The sequence below is a fragment of the Pseudophryne corroboree genome, chromosome 1 (genome assembly GCF_028390025.1).
Source record: "Pseudophryne corroboree isolate aPseCor3 chromosome 1, aPseCor3.hap2, whole genome shotgun sequence".
Classification (NCBI taxonomy): Eukaryota; Metazoa; Chordata; class Amphibia; order Anura; family Myobatrachidae; genus Pseudophryne; species Pseudophryne corroboree.
Genome location: NC_086444.1, coordinates 316,407,129 through 316,425,644, shown reverse-complemented (window position 1 = coordinate 316,425,644; position 18,516 = coordinate 316,407,129). Strand labels below are relative to the sequence as shown.

The window sequence follows — 18,516 nt, the reverse complement described above, 5'->3', positions numbered from 1 at the left end:
TCGAAAGGACTGCATTTGGTAATATGGTGCTTTCTTAGGTTGTGAGGGAATATATGGCAAAAAAATTGACTTTCCAGCCGTAGCTGTGGAGACCAGGTCCGAGAGACCGTCCCCAAACAATTCCTCACCCTTGTAAGGTAAAACCTCCATGTGCCTTTTTGAGTCGGCATCGCCTGTCCATTGCCGAGTCCACAGGACCCTTCTGGCAGAAATCGACATTGCATTTATTCTAGAGCCCAGTAGGCTAATGTCTCTTTGGGCATCTCTCATATATAGGACAGCGTCTTTTATATGCCCCAGGGTCAGTACTATAGTATCCTTGTCCAAGGTATCAAGTTCCTCAGATAAGGTATCTGTCCATGCTGCTACAGCACTACACATCCAGGCCGACGCAATTGCCGGCCTTAGTAGGGTACCTGAATGTGTATAAATGGACTTCAGGATACCCTCCTGCTTTCTATCCGCAGCATCTTTTAGGGTGGCCGTATCCTGTGACGGCAGGGCTACCCTCTTGGATAAGCGTGTTAAAGCTTTGTCTACCCTAGGGGAGGATTCCCAGCGTAACCTGTCTGTTGGCGGGAAAGGATACGCCATAAGCATCCGTTTGGAAATCTGCAGTTTGCTATCTGGAGAATCCCAAGCCTTTTCACATAACTCGTTTAACTCATGTGAAAGGGGAAAGGTCACCTCTTGCCTTTTTTCCCCATACATATAAACCCTCTTGTCAGGGACTGGGGTTTCCTCTGTGATGTGCAACACATCCTTCATTGCTATAATCATGTAACGGATGGCTTTAGCCATTTTAGGCTGTAACTTTGCATCATCGCCATCGACACTGGAGTCAGAATCCGTGACGACATCTGTGTCAACAATTTGGGATAGTGGGCGCTTCTGAGACCCTGGCGGCCTCTGCGACATAGGATCAGGCATGGGCTGAGACCCCGGCTGTCCCAAGGCTTCAGCTTTATCCAACCTTTTATGCAAGGAAGTAACATTATCATTTAAAACCTTCCACATATCCATCCAATCGGGTGTCTGCGCCGTCGGCGGCGACCCCACATTCATTTGCTCCCGCTCTGTTTCCACATAGCCTTCCTCGTCAAACATGCCGACACAAGCGTACCGACACACCACACACACAGGGGAAGCTCTTTTTGAAGACAGTTCCCCCACAAGGCCCTTTGGAGAGACAGAGAGAGAGTATGCCAGCACACACCCCAGCGCTATATGTCCCAGGAATCAGTGGCGTAACTACTGCCCCCGCAGCCCTCGCGGTGGCTTGGGGGCGAGGGGCTGCGGGGGCGCCACTGATTTACAGCAGACTGACATGCGGACGAGCGTCCGCATGTCAGTCTGCGGTCTCCTTCCCTCCGCCGCTTGTTGGAGGGACACGGAGGGCACAGCTCGCCTCTCCTGTGTCCCTCCTGCATCATCTCCGGCGGCCGCGGGTCTAATAGGGGGAAGTGCCGTCCGTGAGCTCTAATTGGCTCACGAACCGGCACTTCCCCCTATTAGACCCGCGGCCGCCGGAGATGATGCAGCAGGAGGGACACAGGAGAGGCGAGCTGTGCCCTCCGTGTCCCTCCAAAAAACGGCGGCGGCGGGGGGGGGGGGGGGGGGCGGGAGGTGGGGGAAGAAATATCTGGCACTGGGGGCATATATGGCACTGGGGGGGAATATCTGGCAATGGGGGCATATATGGCACTGGGGGGGAATATCTGGCAATGGGGGCATATATGGCACTGGGGGGGAATATCTGGCACTGGGGGAAATATCTGGCACTGGGGGCATATATGGCACTGGGGGCATATATGGCACTGGGGGGGGGGATATATGGCACTGGGGGCATATCTGGCACTGGGGGCATATCTGGCACGGGGAGCATATGTGGCACTGGGGGGGGAATATCTGGCACTGGGGGCATATGTGGCACTGGGGGGGTATATGTGTACCTGGCACATGGGGGGGGGGCTATATTTGGCACTGGGGCATGTGAGTACCTGGCACCGTGGGGGAATATCTGGCACTGGGGACATATGTGGCACTGGGAGCACAGCCCTAGCAACAAGGACTACCTCCTAGCAACGAGCATGACACCCAGTGCACGAAACACCTGGCAACGAGCATGACACCCAGTGCATGAAACCCCTGGCAACGAGCATGACACCCTGAGCATGAAAACCCCTGGCACCGTGCATGGAACCAAGAGCATGAAACCCCTGGCAACGAGCATGACACCCAGTGCATGAAACCCCTGACAACGAGCAGGTAATTGAAAAGTAATTAGAAGCCTTACTGTAGGACTTAATGTGTAATGGGCATTACGGTGTGTGGCATAATGTATCACGGACATTGCGGTGTGTGTCATAATGTGTCACAGGCATTACGGTGTATGGTATACTATATCGCGGGCATTGTGATATGTGGTATAATGTCTCAGGGTCATTGCAGTGTGTGGCATAATGTATCACGGACATTGCGGTGTGTGTCATAATGTGTCAGGCATTACGGTGTGTGGTATACTATATCACGGGCATTGTGGTATGTGGTATAATGTCTCAGGGTCATTGCAGTGTGGCATAATACATAACGGGCATTGCGGTGTGTGGCATAGGGTATAACGGGCAGGGCATTGCGGTATGTGTCACAGGCATTACGGTGTATGGTATACTATATCACGGGCATTGTGGTATAATGTCTCAAGGTCATTGCAGTGTGTGGCATAATGTGTCACAGGCATTGTATGTGCTATAATGTATCGGGCATTGCAGTGTGTGGCATAATGTATCACGGACATTGCGGTGTGTGTCATAATGTGTCACAGACATTGTATGTGCTATAATGTATCAGGGGCATTGCAGTGTGTAGCATAATGTATAACGGGCATTGCGATTCCTGTCATAATGTGTCACAGGCATTACGGTGTGTGGCATAATGTGTCACAGGCATTACGGTGTGTGGCATAATGTGTCGGGGGCATTACAGTGTGTGCATATTGTGTCATGTGCATTATTGTGTGCGGCATAATGTCTAAGGGCCATTGCAGTATGTGGCATAATGTATACTGGGCATTACTATAAGGAGGAAAAATGACAAATAATGTAAGGGGCATGAATCAGGATTATTTTTCTTTCCTGTGGTGGCCAACGTATGGGCGTGCAGGTTGCAAAACTGGGGTATAAGGTAGTCTTTTCCTGCAATGCCACGCCCCGTTTTGCAAAACCAGGCCCTTTTTTGCAGCGCGCGCTGAAGGCGCGCGCATATTTATCCCTTTCTTGCGCCGAAGAATTTTTTGGCTTGGGGGAGAAAAATTTCTAGTTACGCCACTGCCAGGAATCACACAGTAACTTAGTGTTAACCCAGTAGCTGCTGTATATATTGTTTTTGCGCCAAATTTATGTGCCCCCCTCTCTTTTTACCCTCTTCTACCGTGATTCTGCAGGGGAGAGCCTGGGGAGCTTCCTCTCAGCGGAGCTGTGGAGAGAAAATGGCGCTGGTGAGTGCTGAGGAAGAAGCCCCGCCCCCTCAGCGGCGGGCTTCTGTCCCGCGTTTCTGTGTAAAAAATACAGTGCCCAACTGTATATATGCCCACTTTTGCCAAGAGGTCTCTAATTGCTGCCCAGGGCGCCCCCCCTGCGCCCTGCACCCTACAGTGACCGGAGTGTGTGGGTTTAGTGTGGGAGCAATGGCACACAGCTGCAGTGCTGTGCGCTATCTCATATGAAGACTGGAGTCTTCTGCCGCCGATTTCGAAGTCTTCTTGCTTCTGACACCGGCTTCTGTCTTTTGGCTCTGCGAGGGGGACGGCGGCGCGGCTCCGGGATCGGATGACCAAGGGTGCGATCCTGTGTACGATCCCTCTGGAGCTAATGGTGTCCAGTAGCCTAAGAAGCAGGACCTATCTTCAGTGAGTAGGGCTGCTTTTCTCCCCTCAGTCCCACGTAGCAGAGAGTCTGTTGCCAGCAGATCTCTCTGAAAATAAAAGAACCTAACAAAATACTTTCTTTTTAGCAAGCTCAGGAGAGCTCACTAAGTAGCACCCAGCTCGTCCGGGAACAGATTCGAACTGAGGTCTGGAGGAGGGACATAGAGGGAGGAGCCAGAGCACACCAGTATCCAATATCTTTCTTAAAGTGCCCTGTCTCCTGCGGAGCCCGTCTATTCCCCATGGTCCTTACGGAGTCCCCAGCATTATGAGGCGTACTGTGACAAATTACATGGCCCAATGTGGGCACCGCTATCAAGTAGTTAGGACTGCTGTATCAGAGAAGCCGTGAAGTGGCCAGCAGCTAAACATGTGTTTGCAAACATTTGTGACGAATTCTCTGAATTTTATTACCAGATAGATTCAGGGATGGTTACAGGTAATTTTCAGTGTGCGGAAGGAAATTTGGGGGTGGGGATTTGCACCCCCCTTCCTCTTTGTTTGTTTGTCTGTGACCCCTCCCCGTTCCAGCACCTGATATATAATTATCTCCGGGTATGATTGAGCAGCTTCCAAATTGTTTGTCTGCTTGTGTGCATGAGGCATTGAATGGGAGCAGCATTTGGAAGGCATGCTGTTCCTTGTAGCGCCAATGGGAGATCCTGGGGGTGGCTCCCTGGTAAGTTAGCTCTCAGTCTGGAACTGTTTTAGTAATGGCCTTTATTATGAGGCGTACTGTGACAAATTACATGGCCCAATGTGGGCACTGCTATCAAGTAGTTAGGACTGCTGTATCAGAGAAGCCGTGAAGTGGCCAGCAGCTAAACATGTGTTTGCAAACATTAGTGACGAATTCTCTGAATTTTATTACCAGATAGATTCAGGGATGGTTACAGGTAATTTTCAGTGTGCAGAAGGGAATTTGGGGGTGGGGATTTGCACCCCCCTTCCTCTTTGTTTGTTTGTCTGTGACCCCTCCCCCTTCCAGCACCTGATATATAATTATCTCCAGGTATGATTGAGCAGCTTCCAAATTGTTTGTCTGCTTGTGTGCATGAGGCATTGAATGGGAGCAGCATTTGGAAGGCATGCTGTTCCTTGTAGTGCCAATGGGAGATCCTGGGGGTGGCTCCCTGGTAAGTTTGCTCTCAGTCTGGAACTGTTTTAGTAATGGCCTTCATTATGAGGCGTACTGTGACAAATTACATGGCCCAATGTAGGCACTGCTATCAAGTAGTTAGGACTGCTGTATCAGAGAAGCCGTGAAGTGGCCAGCAGCTAAACATGTGTTTGCAAACATTTGTGACGAATTCTCTGAATTTTATTACCAGATAGATTCAGGGATGGTTACAGGTAATTTTCAGTGTGCGGAAGGGAATTTGGGGGTGGGGATTTGCACCCCCCTTCCTCTTTGTTTGTTTGTCTGTGACCCCTCCCCCTTCCAGCACCTGATATATAATTATCTCCAGGTATGATTGAGCAGCTTCCAAATTGTTTGTCTGCTTGTGTGCATGAGGCATTGAATGGGAGCAGCATTTGGAAGGCATGCTGTTCCTTGTAGTGCCAATGGGAGATCCTGGGGGTGGCTCCCTGGTAAGTTAGCTCTCAGTCTGGAACTGTTTTAGTAATGGCCTTTATTATGAGGTGTACTGTGACAAATTACATGTCCCAATGTGGGCACTGCTATCAAGTAGTTAGGACTGCTGTATCAGAGAAGCCGTGAAGTGGCCAGCAGCTAAACATGTGTTTGCAAACATTTGTGACGAATTCTCTGAATTTTATTACCAGATAGATTCAGGGATGGTTACAGGTAATTTTCAGTGTGCGGAAGGGAATTTGGGGGTGGGGATTTGCACCCCCCTTCCTCTTTGTTTGTTTGTCTGTGACCCCTCCCCCTTCCAGCACCTGATATATAATTATCTCCAGGTATGATTGAGAAGCTTCCAAATTGTTTGTCTGCTTGTGTGCATGAGGCATTGAATAGGAGCAGCATTTGGAAGGCATGCTGTTCCTTGTAGTGCCAATGGGAGATCCTGGGGGTGGCTCCCTGGTAAGTTAGCTCTCAGTCTGGAACTGTTTTAGTAATGGCCTTTATTATGAGGTGTACTGTGACAAATTACATGTCCCAATGTGGGCACTGCTATCAAGTAGTTAGGACTGCTGTATCAGAGAAGCCGTGAAGTGGCCAGCAGCTAAACATGTGTTTGCAAACATTAGTGACGAATTCTCTGAATTTTATTACCAGATAGATTCAGGGATGGTTACAGGTAATTTTCAGTGTGCAGAAGGAAATTTGGGGGTGGGGATTTGCACCCCCCTTCCTCTTTGTTTGTTTGTCTGTGACCCCTCCCCCTTCCAGCACCTGATATATAATTATCTCCAGGTATGATTGAGCAGCTTCAAAATTGTTTGTCTGCTTGTGTGCATGAGGCATTGAATGGGAGCAGCATTTGGAAGGCATGCTGTTCCTTGTAGTGCCAATGGGAGATCCTGGGGGTGGCTCCCTGGTAAGTTCGCTCTCAGTCTGGAACTGTTTTAGTAATGGCCTTCATTATGAGGCGTACTGTGACAAATTACATGGCCCAATGTAGGCACTGCTATCAAGTAGTTAGGACTGCTGTATCAGAGAAGCCGTGAAGTGGCCAGCAGCTAAACATGTGTTTGCAAACATTTGTGACGAATTCTCTGAATTTTATTACCAGATAGATTCAGGGACGGTTACAGGTAATTTTCAGTGTGCGGAAGGGAATTTGGGGGTGGGGATTTGCACCCCCCTTCCTCTTTGTTTGTTTGTCTGTGACCCCTCCCCCTTCCAGCACCTGATATATAATTATCTCCAGGTATGATTGAGCAGCTTCCAAATTGTTTGTCTGCTTGTGTGCATGAGGCATTGAATGGGAGCAGCATTTGGAAGGCATGCTGTTCCTTGTAGTGCCAATGGGAGATCCTGGGGGTGGCTCCCTGGTAAGTTAGCTCTCAGTCTGGAACTGTTTTAGTAATGGCCTTTATTATGAGGCGTACTGTGACAAATTACATGGCCCAATGTGGGCACTGCTATCAAGTAGTTAGGACTGCTGTATCAGAGAAGCCGTGAAGTGGCCAGCAGCTAAACATGTGTTTGCAAACATTTGTGACGAATTCTCTGAATTTTATTACCAGATAGATTCAGGGATGGTTACAGGTAATTTTCAGTGTGCGGAAGGGAATTTGGGGGTGGGGATTTGCACCCCCCTTCCTCTTTGTTTGTTTGGAGTCCCCAGCATCCACTAGGACGTTAGAGAAACAGTTTTGGGGGTACTACAATTGACATCATTACATATGCACTGAACATAGTTTGAAAATCTTTTTCGATACTAAATATTAACCTGTAAAGTCCTTGGGAATAAGAACAGACAATTAAAAACACATTTAATACACATTATAACAGAAACTGAATCAGAAAGCTGTCGATTATAAACAACTCAACAATTAAATATACTATTCTGTTACATAGTATGTTACCTTAATATATGTAACTTGTAAACAAGGAAACTTCTACTCTACCTTGTAGTCCATGCCTTCACCACAGTTTGTCACTACACACAGCAATCCAAGAGCTTTGGCCAGGTCTTTAGTTGTTTCAGTTTTACCAGTCCCAGCGGGACCTGCGGGTGCCCCACCCAAATACATGGACAGTGCCTAGGCAAAAGCAAAAGTAACTGATATGTAAAACACTGAGATTTTCATTTTGAAACACAGATTTTTTCTTTAGGACAGAATATCACATATAAATGTTTAACAGTCTGATTTCACATTGTGTGTTTACGGCAATTAGAATTCATTATTGCTACAATGAAAATAAGAATTTACTCACCCGTAATTCTATTTCTCGTAGTCCGTAGTGGATGCTGGGAACTCCGTAAGGACCATGGGGAATAGCGGGCTCCGAAGGAGGCTGGGCACTCTAGAAAGATCTTAGACTACCTGGTGTGCACCTGCTCCTCCCACTATGACCCTCCTCCAAGCCTCAGTTAGGATACTGTGCCCGGACGAGCGTACACAATAAGGAAGGATTTTGAATCCCGGGTAAGACTCTTACCAGCCACACCAATCACACCGTATAACTCGTGATATGAAACCCAGTTAACAGTATGAAACAACTGAGCCTCTCAACAGATGGCTCAACAATAACCCGATTTAGTTAACAATAACTATGTACAAGTATTGCAGATACACCGCACTTGGGATGGGCGCCCAGCATCCACTACGGACTACGAGAAATAGAATTACCGGTGAGTAAATTCTTATTTTCTATGACGTCCTAGTGGATGCTGGGAACTCCGTAAGGACCATGGGGATTATACCAAAGCTCCCAAACGGGCGGGAGAGTGCGGATGACTCTGCAACACCGAATGAGAGAACTCCAGGTCCTCCTTAGCCAGGGTATCAAATTTATAGAATTTTGCAAACGTGTTAGCCCCTGACCAAGTAGCAGCTCGGCAAGTTGTAAAGCCGAGACCTCTCGGGCTGCCGCCCAAGATGAGCCCACCTTCCTTGTGGAATGGGCATTGACAGATTTTGGCTGTGGCAGGCCTGCCACAGAATGTGCAAGCTGAATTGTACTACAAATCCAACGAGTAATAGTCTGCGTAGAAGCAGGAGCACCCAGCTTGTTGGGTGCATATATGATAAACAGCGAGTCAGATTTTCTGACTCCAGCCGTTCTGGAAACATATATTTTCAGGGCCCTGACCACGTCTAACAACTTGGAGTCCTCCAAGTCCCTAGTAGCCGCAGGCACCACAATAGGCTGGTTCAGGTGAAATGCTGACACCACCTTAGGGAGAAACTGGGGACGAGTCCTCAATTCTGCCCTATCCATATGGAAAATCAGATAAGGGCTTTTACATGATAAAGCCGCCAATTCTGATACTCGCCTGGCCGAAACCAAGGCCAATAACATGACCACTTTCCAAGTGAGATATTACAGATCCACGGTCTTTAGTGGTCCCAAGGTGCCACAGGAGGCACAAACGGGGGCTGAATATGCAGCACTCCTTTTATAAATGTCTGAACTTCATGTACTGAAGCTAGTTCTTTTTGAAAGAAAATCGACAGAGCCGAGATCTGTACCTTAATGGAACCTAATTTAAGGCCCATAGTTACTCCTGCTTGCAGGAAATGCAGAAATCGACCTAGTTGAAATTCCTCTGTTGGGACCCTTTCGGCCTCACACCATGCAACATATTTCCGCCATATGCGGTGATAATGATTTGCTGTAACCTCTTTCCTGGCTTTAGTAAGCGTAGGAATGACTTCCTCCGGAATGCCCTTTTCCTTCAGGATCCGGCGTTCAACCGCTATGCCGTCAAACGCAGCCGCGGTAAGTCTTGGAACAGACAGGGCCCCTGCTGCCGCAGGTCCTGTCTGAGTGGCAGAGGCCATGGGTCCTCTGATATAAATTCTTGAAGTTCTGGGTACCAATCTCTTCTTGGCCAGCCCGGAACCACGAGTATCGTTCTTACTCCTCGCCTTCTTATTATTCTCAGTACCTTTGGTATGAGAGGCAGAGGGGAGAACACATAAACCGACTGGTACACCCACGGTGTTACCAGAGCGTCCACAGTTATCGCCTGAGGGTCCCTTGACCTGGCGCAATATCTTTTATAGCTTTTGTTGAGGCGGGACGCCATCATGTCCACCTGTGGCCTTTTCCAATGGTGTACAATCCTTTGGAAGACTTCTGGAGGAAGTCCCCACTCTCCCGGGTGGAGGTCGTGTCTGTTGAGAAGATCTGCTTCCCAGTTGTCCACTCCGGGAATGAACACTGCTGACAGTGCTAACACATGATTTTCCGCCTATCGGAGAATCCTTGTGGCTTCTGCCATCGCCATCCTGCTTCTTGTGCCGCCCTATTGGTTTACATGGGCGACTGCCGTGATGTTGTCTGATTGGATCAGTACCGGCTGGTTTTGAAGCAGAGGCCTTGCCGGCCTCAGGGCATTGTAAATGGCCCTCAGGTCCAGAATGTTTATGTGTAGGGAAATCACCTGACTTGACCAAAGTCCCTGGAAGTTTCTTCCCTGTGTGACTGCCCCCCCAGCCTCAAAGGCTGGCATTCATGGTCACTAGGACCTAGTCCTGTATGCCGAACCTGCGGCCCTCTTGAAGATGGGCACTCTGCAGCCACCACAGTAGAGATACCCTGGTCCTTGGAGACAGGGTTATCAGCCTATGCATCGGAAGATGCGATCCGGACCACTTGTCCAACAGGTCCCTCTGAAAAGTTCTTGTATGGAACCTGCCTAATGAGATTGCTTCGTAGGAAGCTACCATTTTTCCCAGGACTCGCGTGCCATGATGCACCGCTACCTGTTTTGGCTTCAGGAGGTCTCTGACTAGAGAATGACAACTCCTTGGCTTTCTCCTCCCGGAGAAAACTATTTCTGGTTTATGTCCAGAACCATCCCCAGGAACAGTAGACGTGTCATAGGAACCAGCTGTGACTTTGGACTGTTTAGAATCCAACCGTGCTGTTGTAGCACTTTCCAAAATAGTGCTACCCCGACTACCAACTGCTCCTTGGACCTCGCTCTTATAAAGAGATTGTCCAAGTGCGGGATAATTAAAACTCCCTTTTTTCGAAGGAGTATCATCATTTCGGCCATTACCTTGATAAAACACCCTCGGTGCCATGTACAGTCTAAACGGCAGTGTCTGGACTTGGTAATGGTAATCCTGTACCACAAATCTGAGGTACTCCTGGCGAGGATAGTAAATGGGGACATGCAGGTAAGCATCCTTGATGCCCCGGGATACCATGTAATCCCCCTCGTCCAGGCTTGCAATAACCGCCCTGAGCGATTCCATCTTGAACTTGAATTTTTTTATGTATGTGTTCAAGGATTTTAAATATAAGAAGGGTCACACCGAACTATGCGGTTTCGGTACCCCAAACCGTGTGGAATAGTAACCCCGTCCTTGTTGAAGTAGGGGCACCTTGAGTATTACCTGCTGGGAATACCGCCTATTAATTGCCTCTAGCACAGCCTCCCTTGCCTGAGGGAGTTGTCAGCAAGGCATATTTAAGGAAACGGCTGGGGGGAGACATCTCTAATTCCAGCTTGTACCCCTGAAATACTACTTGAAAGAAACAGGGATCCACCTGTGAGCGAGCCCACTAATTGCTGAAATTTTTTGAGACGGCCCCCCACCATACCTGGCTACACCTGTGGAGCACCCGCGTCATGCTGTGGACTCACAGGAAGCGGGGGAAGAATTTTGATTCTGGGAACAGGCTGCTGGTGCAGCTTTTTCCCTCTTCCCTTGTCTCTGTACAGAAAGGAAGCGCCATTTGACCCGCTTGCTTTTCTGAAGCCGACAGGACTGTACCTTTTTCTGTGAGGAAACCTGAGGTAAAAATATTTCTTCCCAGCACATTGCTGTGGATACGAGGTCCCAGAGACCACGCCCAAATAATTCCTCACCCTTATAAGGCAGAATCTCTATGCGCTGTTTAAGTCAGCATCACCTGTCCAGTGACAGGTCTCTAATACCCTCCTGACAGAATGGACATTACATTCATTTTGGATGCCAGCCGGCAAAATATCCCTCTGTGCATCCCTCATATATAAGACGACGCCTTTAATATGTTCTCATATTAGCAAACTAGTATGCTTAACAGGGTCACCGACCACGCTGCAGCAGCACGATCTGCAGGTTTCAGTCTAGTACCTGAGTGTGTAAATACAGACTTCAGGATAGCCTCCTGCTTTTTATCAACAGGTACCTTCAAAGTGGCCGTTCCTAAAACGGCAGTGCCACCTTTTTTTGACAACCGTGTGAGCGCCTTATCCACCCTAGGGGATACCTCCCAGCGTAACTTATCCTCCTGGCGGGAAAGGGTACGCCATCAGTAACTTTTTATAAATTACCAGTTTCTTAACGGGGGAACCCACGCTTTTCACACACTTCATTTATTCATCTGATGGGGGAACAAAACACTGCCTGTTTTTTCTCCCCAAACCTAAAAAACCCATTTTCAGAGGTGCTTGGGTTAATGTCAGAAATGTATAACACATTTTTTATTGCCGGGACCAAGTCACGGCTGTTCCTAGTGGATTTTGTATATGTCTCAACCTTGTCGACACTGGAGTCAAACTCCATGTCGACATCTGTGTCTGCCATCTGAGAGAGCGGGCGTGTTTGAGCCCCTGATGGCCTTTGAGACGCCTGGGCAGGCGCGGGCTGAGAAGCCGGCTGTCCCACAGCTGTTACGTCATCCAACCTTTTATGTAAGGAGTTGACACTGTCGGTTAATACCTTTCACCTAACCATCCACTCTGGTGTCGGCCCCACAGGGGGCGACATCACATATATCGGCCTCTGTTCCGTCACCATATAAGCCTCCTCATTCAACATGTCGACACAGCCGTACCGACACACCGCAGACACACAGGGAATGCTCTAAACGAGGACAGGACCCACAAAAGCCCTTTGGGGGGACAGAGTGAGAGTATGCCAGCACACACCAGAGCGCTATATACTGCAGGGACTAACTGAGTTATGTCCCCTATAGCTGCTGTTTTTATATATAATGTATACTGCGCCTAAATTTAGTGCCCCCCCTCTCTTTTTTTAACCCTTTTCTGTTGCAGGGGAGAGCCAGGGAGCTTCCCTCCAACTGAGCTGTGAGGGAAAATGGCGCCAGTGTGCTGAGGAGATAGGCTCTGCCCCTTTTTCGCGGCCTATTCTCCCGCTTTTTATGGACTTCTGGCAGGGGTATTTACCTCATATATAGCCCCTGGGGCTATATATTGAGGTATTTTAGCCAGCCAAGGTGTTTTTATTGCTGCCTCAGGGCGCCCCCCCCCAGCGCCCTGCACCCTCAGTGACCGAAGTATGAAGTGTGTGAGAGGAGCAATGGCGCACAGCTGCAGTGCTGTGCGCTACCTTGGTGAAGACTGAGTCTTCATGCCGCCGATTTTCCGGACCATCTTCTTGCTTCTGGCTCTGTAAGGGGGACGGCGGTGCGGCTCCGGGACCGAACATCAAGGCTGGGCCTGCGGTCGATCCCTCTGGAGCTAATGGTGTCCAGTAGCCTAAGAAGCCCAATCCGGCTGCAAGCAGGCGAGTTCGCTTCTTCTCCCCTTAGTCCCTCGCTGCAGTGAGCCTGTTGCCAGCAGGTCTCACTGAAAATAAAAAAATCTAAGACTATTACTTTCTAAGAGCTCAGGAGAGCCCCTAGTGTGCATCCAACCTCGGCCGGGCACGAAATCTAACTGAGGCTTGGAGGAGGGTCATAGTGGGAGGAGCCAGTGCACACCAGGTAGTCTAAGATCTTTCTAGAGTGCCCAGCCTCCTTCGGAGCCCGCTATTCCCCATGGTCCTTACGGAGTTCCCAGCATCCACTAGGACGTCAGAGAAATCTCGACAATAAATCACGCCTCCAAACTGTCCTAATTTTTGTAGGACTGCTCCTAATACTGGATCTTGAAAGAGGAGGAGCTAGCATAAATGGGTGGAGTTTCAGGGAAAGTTTGGATAGGGGAAGAGTTTATTTAGACCCAATTCTGCATATGTCAAAGTTGGGCACTATGCATTGGACTTGATATAATGGATGAAAGATACCAAGCAAAAGTTGCATATGGTAGGATAAATGAAGAAGGGCCACAGAAGTCTACTATAAATAAATGAAAGTTGACAAAGCAAATATTCTGATATAGTTCTAGCTTTGTAAGCAAATTATAATGCACACAAATTAATCACAGTAATCAAGACATTCTACTGCTATCTTTCTCCAAAGCTTGTGTCTCTCCTAATTTACAGATGTGTCCTCTTACATCCTTGCTGCAGTCACGCTAAACAGCCCTTCATGTCGCGCCATGCCATGGTGGGACTCACGAGCAGCTTCTGCTGATTAAAAGTATATGCGGCATGCCTATATTTTGTGTGTAATAGCGGCTCTATCTGCATCCGAAATTTTACGTTACAGTGTTTTCCAGGCAAACACTGCAGCATAGCATTTTGTATGCAAATACAGTTGCAGTCACACACAGAAAATAGGCATGCTGCTATCATTGTAATCAGCAGAAGCTGCTCGTGCGTCCTACTACATTGAGATTAAGATGCATCTGCGCGGGAAAAACTCAAAAAGACGCTCGGTTCAACCAAGTTACATGGCACTCACGCGTTATGTAGCACATGGAGCAAAGTTGTAAGAGGACACAGCTGTATTTATTTGATCTAGTTGGGTAAGCACTGGATCTTGGAGATGCAGAGGGCTCAACAAGGAGCTTGGCACTAGAAAGAAAAATATACATGTTAAAAACTCATCCCCTTTTCATAATCTCCCTCCCCTCTAGCAGGGAACTCAGAATGTTGTTGTAATTTTAATATATTGTATTTTTACTTTTATTTTCACACTTCTACCACCATGATGTAGCGGGCTGAGGCGAGAGAGATCAGGTTCCTCTTCCTGCTGCCTTTCGCTGCTACAAAAGACTTCAACTTGTAGTGAACTACAGTAGTCACTGTAAATACAACAGGTTCTGATTTGGCAAAAGTGACAGTTTTTCTGCATATTTGCAGTGAGATTTAATGGAGAATTTCTAAAGGCAAAACGAGGCAGTTTAGAAAAAAAAAAAAAAAAGCAGAACCTACAGTATCTTTTTTCAGTAGAAACGGTCACTTTTACCAGTACCGCTCAGACCTTTCTGCAGGGAGTAATGCATGTGCATCTTCCATACAATACTCCAGTAGCTACTTGTACTTAGACAACCTCTTTTAAAACCTTAGTATTCAGTGAAAGTGAATATTCTTAGAAGAAAAACTGTTTCTCCTGACTATCTTTACAGCACACAGAGAGTCAGAGCTGGGGTTCTCTACTTTATAGATCGCCATATCTCATAAGGATAAATATGTTCTCTTATCTAAGGAGATATCTAAGTTCCACTTAAATCAGGACACTGTGATCCCGGCTGTGTGCAGAGATCAGTCTTTGTAGGAAGCGGAATCTCCTCACTCCATAGTTGTTATAAGGCTATATAAGAATATATGATAAAAATACTCTTGCATTTTGTAAAACTATGATCATTGGGTCCCATATGATGCACACAAGAGAGTACGGCTTGTGTAGAAGCAAACAATTGCTAGAGGATACACTTCTCTTAGTCCACAGGCTTACATGGGTGGGGAAACCTGTTTCGGTCATTGGGATAGCACATTCTACCAGATCAGTGAATGCCTCCACTCAGCAGAGCAGCCGCCTGGTCCCCACTGCATATCTTTACTACGTTTTACAAGTAGAGATGTGCACCGGAAATTTTTCGGGTTTTGTGTTTAGGTTTTGGGTTCGGTTCCGTGGCCGTGTTTTGGGTTCGAACGCGTTTTGGCAAAACCTCACCGAATTTTTTTTGTCGGATTCGGGTGTGTTTTGGATTCGGGTGTTTTTTTCAAAAAACCCTAAAAAACAGCTTAAATCATAGAATTTGGAGGTCATTTTGATCCCAAAGTATTATTAACCTCAATAACCATAATTTCCACTCATTTTCAGTCTATTCTGAACACCTCACACCTCACAATATTATTTTTAGTCCTAAAATTTGCACCGAGGTCGCTGGATGACTAAGCTCAGCGACCCAAGTGGCCGACACAAACACCTAGCCCATCTAGGAGTGGCACTGCAGTGTCACGCAGGATGGCCCTTCCAAAAAACACTCCCCAAACAGCACATGACGCAAAGAAAAATGAAAGAAAAAAGAGGTGCAAGATGGAATTGTCCTTGGGCCCTCCCACCCACCCTTATGTTGTATAAACAGGACATGCACACTTTAACCAACCCATCATTTCAGTGACAGGGTCTGCCACACGACTGTGACTGAAATGACGGGTTGGTTTGGATTGGACCCCCACCAAAAAAGAAGCAATTAATCTCTCCTTGCACAAACTGGCTCTACAGAGGCAAGATGTCCACCTCATCATCATCCTCCGATTCATCACCGTGTACATCCCCCTCCTCACAGATTATCAATTCGTCCCCACTGGAATCCACCATCACAGCTCCCTGTGTACTTTGTGGAGGCAATTGCTGCTGGTGAATGTCTCCATGGAGGAATTGATTATAATTCATTTTAATGAACATCATCTTCTCCACATTTTCTGGAAGTAACCTCGTACGCCGATTGCTGACAAGGTGAGCGGCGGCACTAAACACTCTTTCGGAGTACACACTTGTGGGAGGGCAACTTAGGTAGAATAAAGCCAGTTTGTGCAAGGGCCTCCAAATTGCCTCTTTTTCCTGCCAGTATACGTACGGACTGTCTTACGTGCCTACTTGGATGCGGTCACTCATATAATCCTCCACCATTCTTTCAATGGTGAGAGAATCATATGCAGTGACAGTAGACGACATGTCCGTAATCGTTGTCAGGTCCTTCAGACCGGACCAGATGTCAGCATCAGCAGTCGCTCCAGACTGCCCTGCATCACCGCCAGCGGGTGGGCTCGGAATTCTGAGCCTTTTCCTCGCACCCCCAGTTGCGGGAGAATGTGAAGGAGGAGATGTTGACAGGTCGCGTTCCGCTTGACTTGACAATTTTCTCACCAGCAGTTCTTTGAACCCCTGCAGACTTGTGTCTGCCGGAAAGAGAGATACAACGTAGGTTTTAAATCTAGGATCGAGCACGGTGGCCAAAATGTAGTGCTCTGATTTCAACAGATTGACCACCCGTGAATCCTTGTTAAGCGAATTAAGGGCTCCATCCACAAGTCCCACATGCTTAGCGGAATCGCTCAGTGTTAGCTCCTCCTTCAATGTCTCCAGCTTCTTCTGCAAAAGCCTGATGAGGGGAATGACCTGACTCAGGCTGGCAGTGTCTGAACTGACTTCACGTGTGGCAAGTTCAAAAGGTTGCAGAACCTTGCACAACGTTGAAATCATTCTCCACTGCGCTTGAGACAGGTGCATTCCACCTCCTATATCGTGGTCAGTTGTATAGGCTTGAATGGCCTTTTGCTGCTCCTCCAACCTCTGAAGCATATAGAGGGTTGAATTCCACCTCGTTACCACTTCTTGCTTCAGGTGATGGCAGGGCAGGTTCAGGCGTTTTTGGTGTTGCTCCAGTCTTCTGTACGTGGTGCCTGTACGCCGAAAGTGTCCCGCAATTCTTCTGGCCACCGACAGCATCTCTTGCACGCCCCTCTCGTTTTTTAAATAATTCTGCACCACCAAATTCAAGGTATGTGCAAAACATGGGACGTGCTGGAATTTGCCCATATTTAATGCACACACAATATTGCTGGCGTTGTCCGATGCCACAAATCCACAGGAGAGTCCAATTGGGGTAAGCCATTCTGCGATGATCTTCCTCAGTTGCCGTAAGAGGTTTTCAGCTGTGTGCCTATTCTTGAAAGCGGTGATACAAAGCGTAGCCTGCCTAGGAAAGAGTTGGCGTTTGCGAGATGCTGCTACTGGTGCCGCCGCTGCTGTTCTTGCGGCGGGAGTCAATACATTTACCCAGTGGGCTGTCACAGTCATATAGTCCTGAGTCTGCCCTGCTCCACTTGTCCACATGTCCGTGGTTAAGTGGACATTGGGTACAACTGCATTTTTTAGGACACTGGTGAGTCTTTTTCTGAGGTCTGTGTACATTTTCGGTATCGCCTGCCTAGAGAAATGGAACCTAGATGGTATTTGGTACCGGGGACACAGTACCTCAATCAAGTCTATAGTTGGCTCTGCAGTAATGATGGATACCGGAACCACGTTTCTCACCGCCCAGGATGCCAAGGCCTCAGTTATCCGCTTTGCAGCAGGATGACTGCTGTGATATTTCATCTTCCTCGCAAAGGACTGTTGGACAGTCAATTGCTTGGTGGAAGTAGTAAAAGTCGTCTTACGACTTCCCCTCTGGGATGACCATCGACTCCCAGCAGCAACAACAGCAGCGCCAGTAGCAGTAGGCATTACACGCAAGGATGCATCGGAGGAATCCCAGGCAGGAGAGGACTCGTCAGAATTGCCAGTGACATGGCCTGCAGGACTATTGGCATTCCTGGGGAAGGAGGAAATTGACACTGAGGGAGTTGGTGGGGTGGTTTGCGTGAGCTTGGTTACAAGAGGAAGGGATTTACTGGTCAGTGGACTGCTTCCGCTGTCACCCAAAGTTTTTGATCTTGTCACTGACTTATGATGAATGCGCTGCAGGTGACGTATAAGGGAGGATGTTCCGAGGTGGTTAACGTCCTTACCCCTACTTATTACAGCTTGACAAAGGCAACACACGGCTTGACACCTGTTGTCCGCATTTCTGTTGAAATACTTCCACACCAAAGAGCTGATTTTTTTGGTATTTTCACCAGGCATGTCAATGGCCATATTCCTCCCACGGACAACAGGTGTCTCCCCGGGTGCCTGACTTAAACAAACCACCTCACCATCAGAATCCTCCTTGTCAATTTCCTCCCCAGCGCCAGCAACACCCATATCCTCCTCATCCTGGTGTACTTCAACACTGACATCTTCAATCTGACTATCAGGAACTGGACTGCGGGTGCTCCTTCCAGCACTTGCAGGGGGCGTGCAAATGGTGGAAGGCGCATGCTCTTCACGT

The 18,516-nt window shown here is 48.1% G+C and overlaps 1 protein-coding gene across 2 annotated transcripts in view; it reads right to left on the bottom strand.

The window, feature by feature from the left end:
* DNAH10 (dynein axonemal heavy chain 10) overlaps window positions 1-18,516 on the bottom strand; it is a 712,041-nt gene that overhangs the window by 189,004 nt on the left and 504,521 nt on the right. For both annotated transcript variants that reach the window (XM_063964569.1, XM_063964570.1), the window contains one exon: window positions 7,469-7,603. In XM_063964569.1, the coding sequence (XP_063820639.1) occupies window positions 7,469-7,603 (135 nt within the window). The remainder of the gene's footprint in view (window positions 1-7,468; window positions 7,604-18,516) is intronic.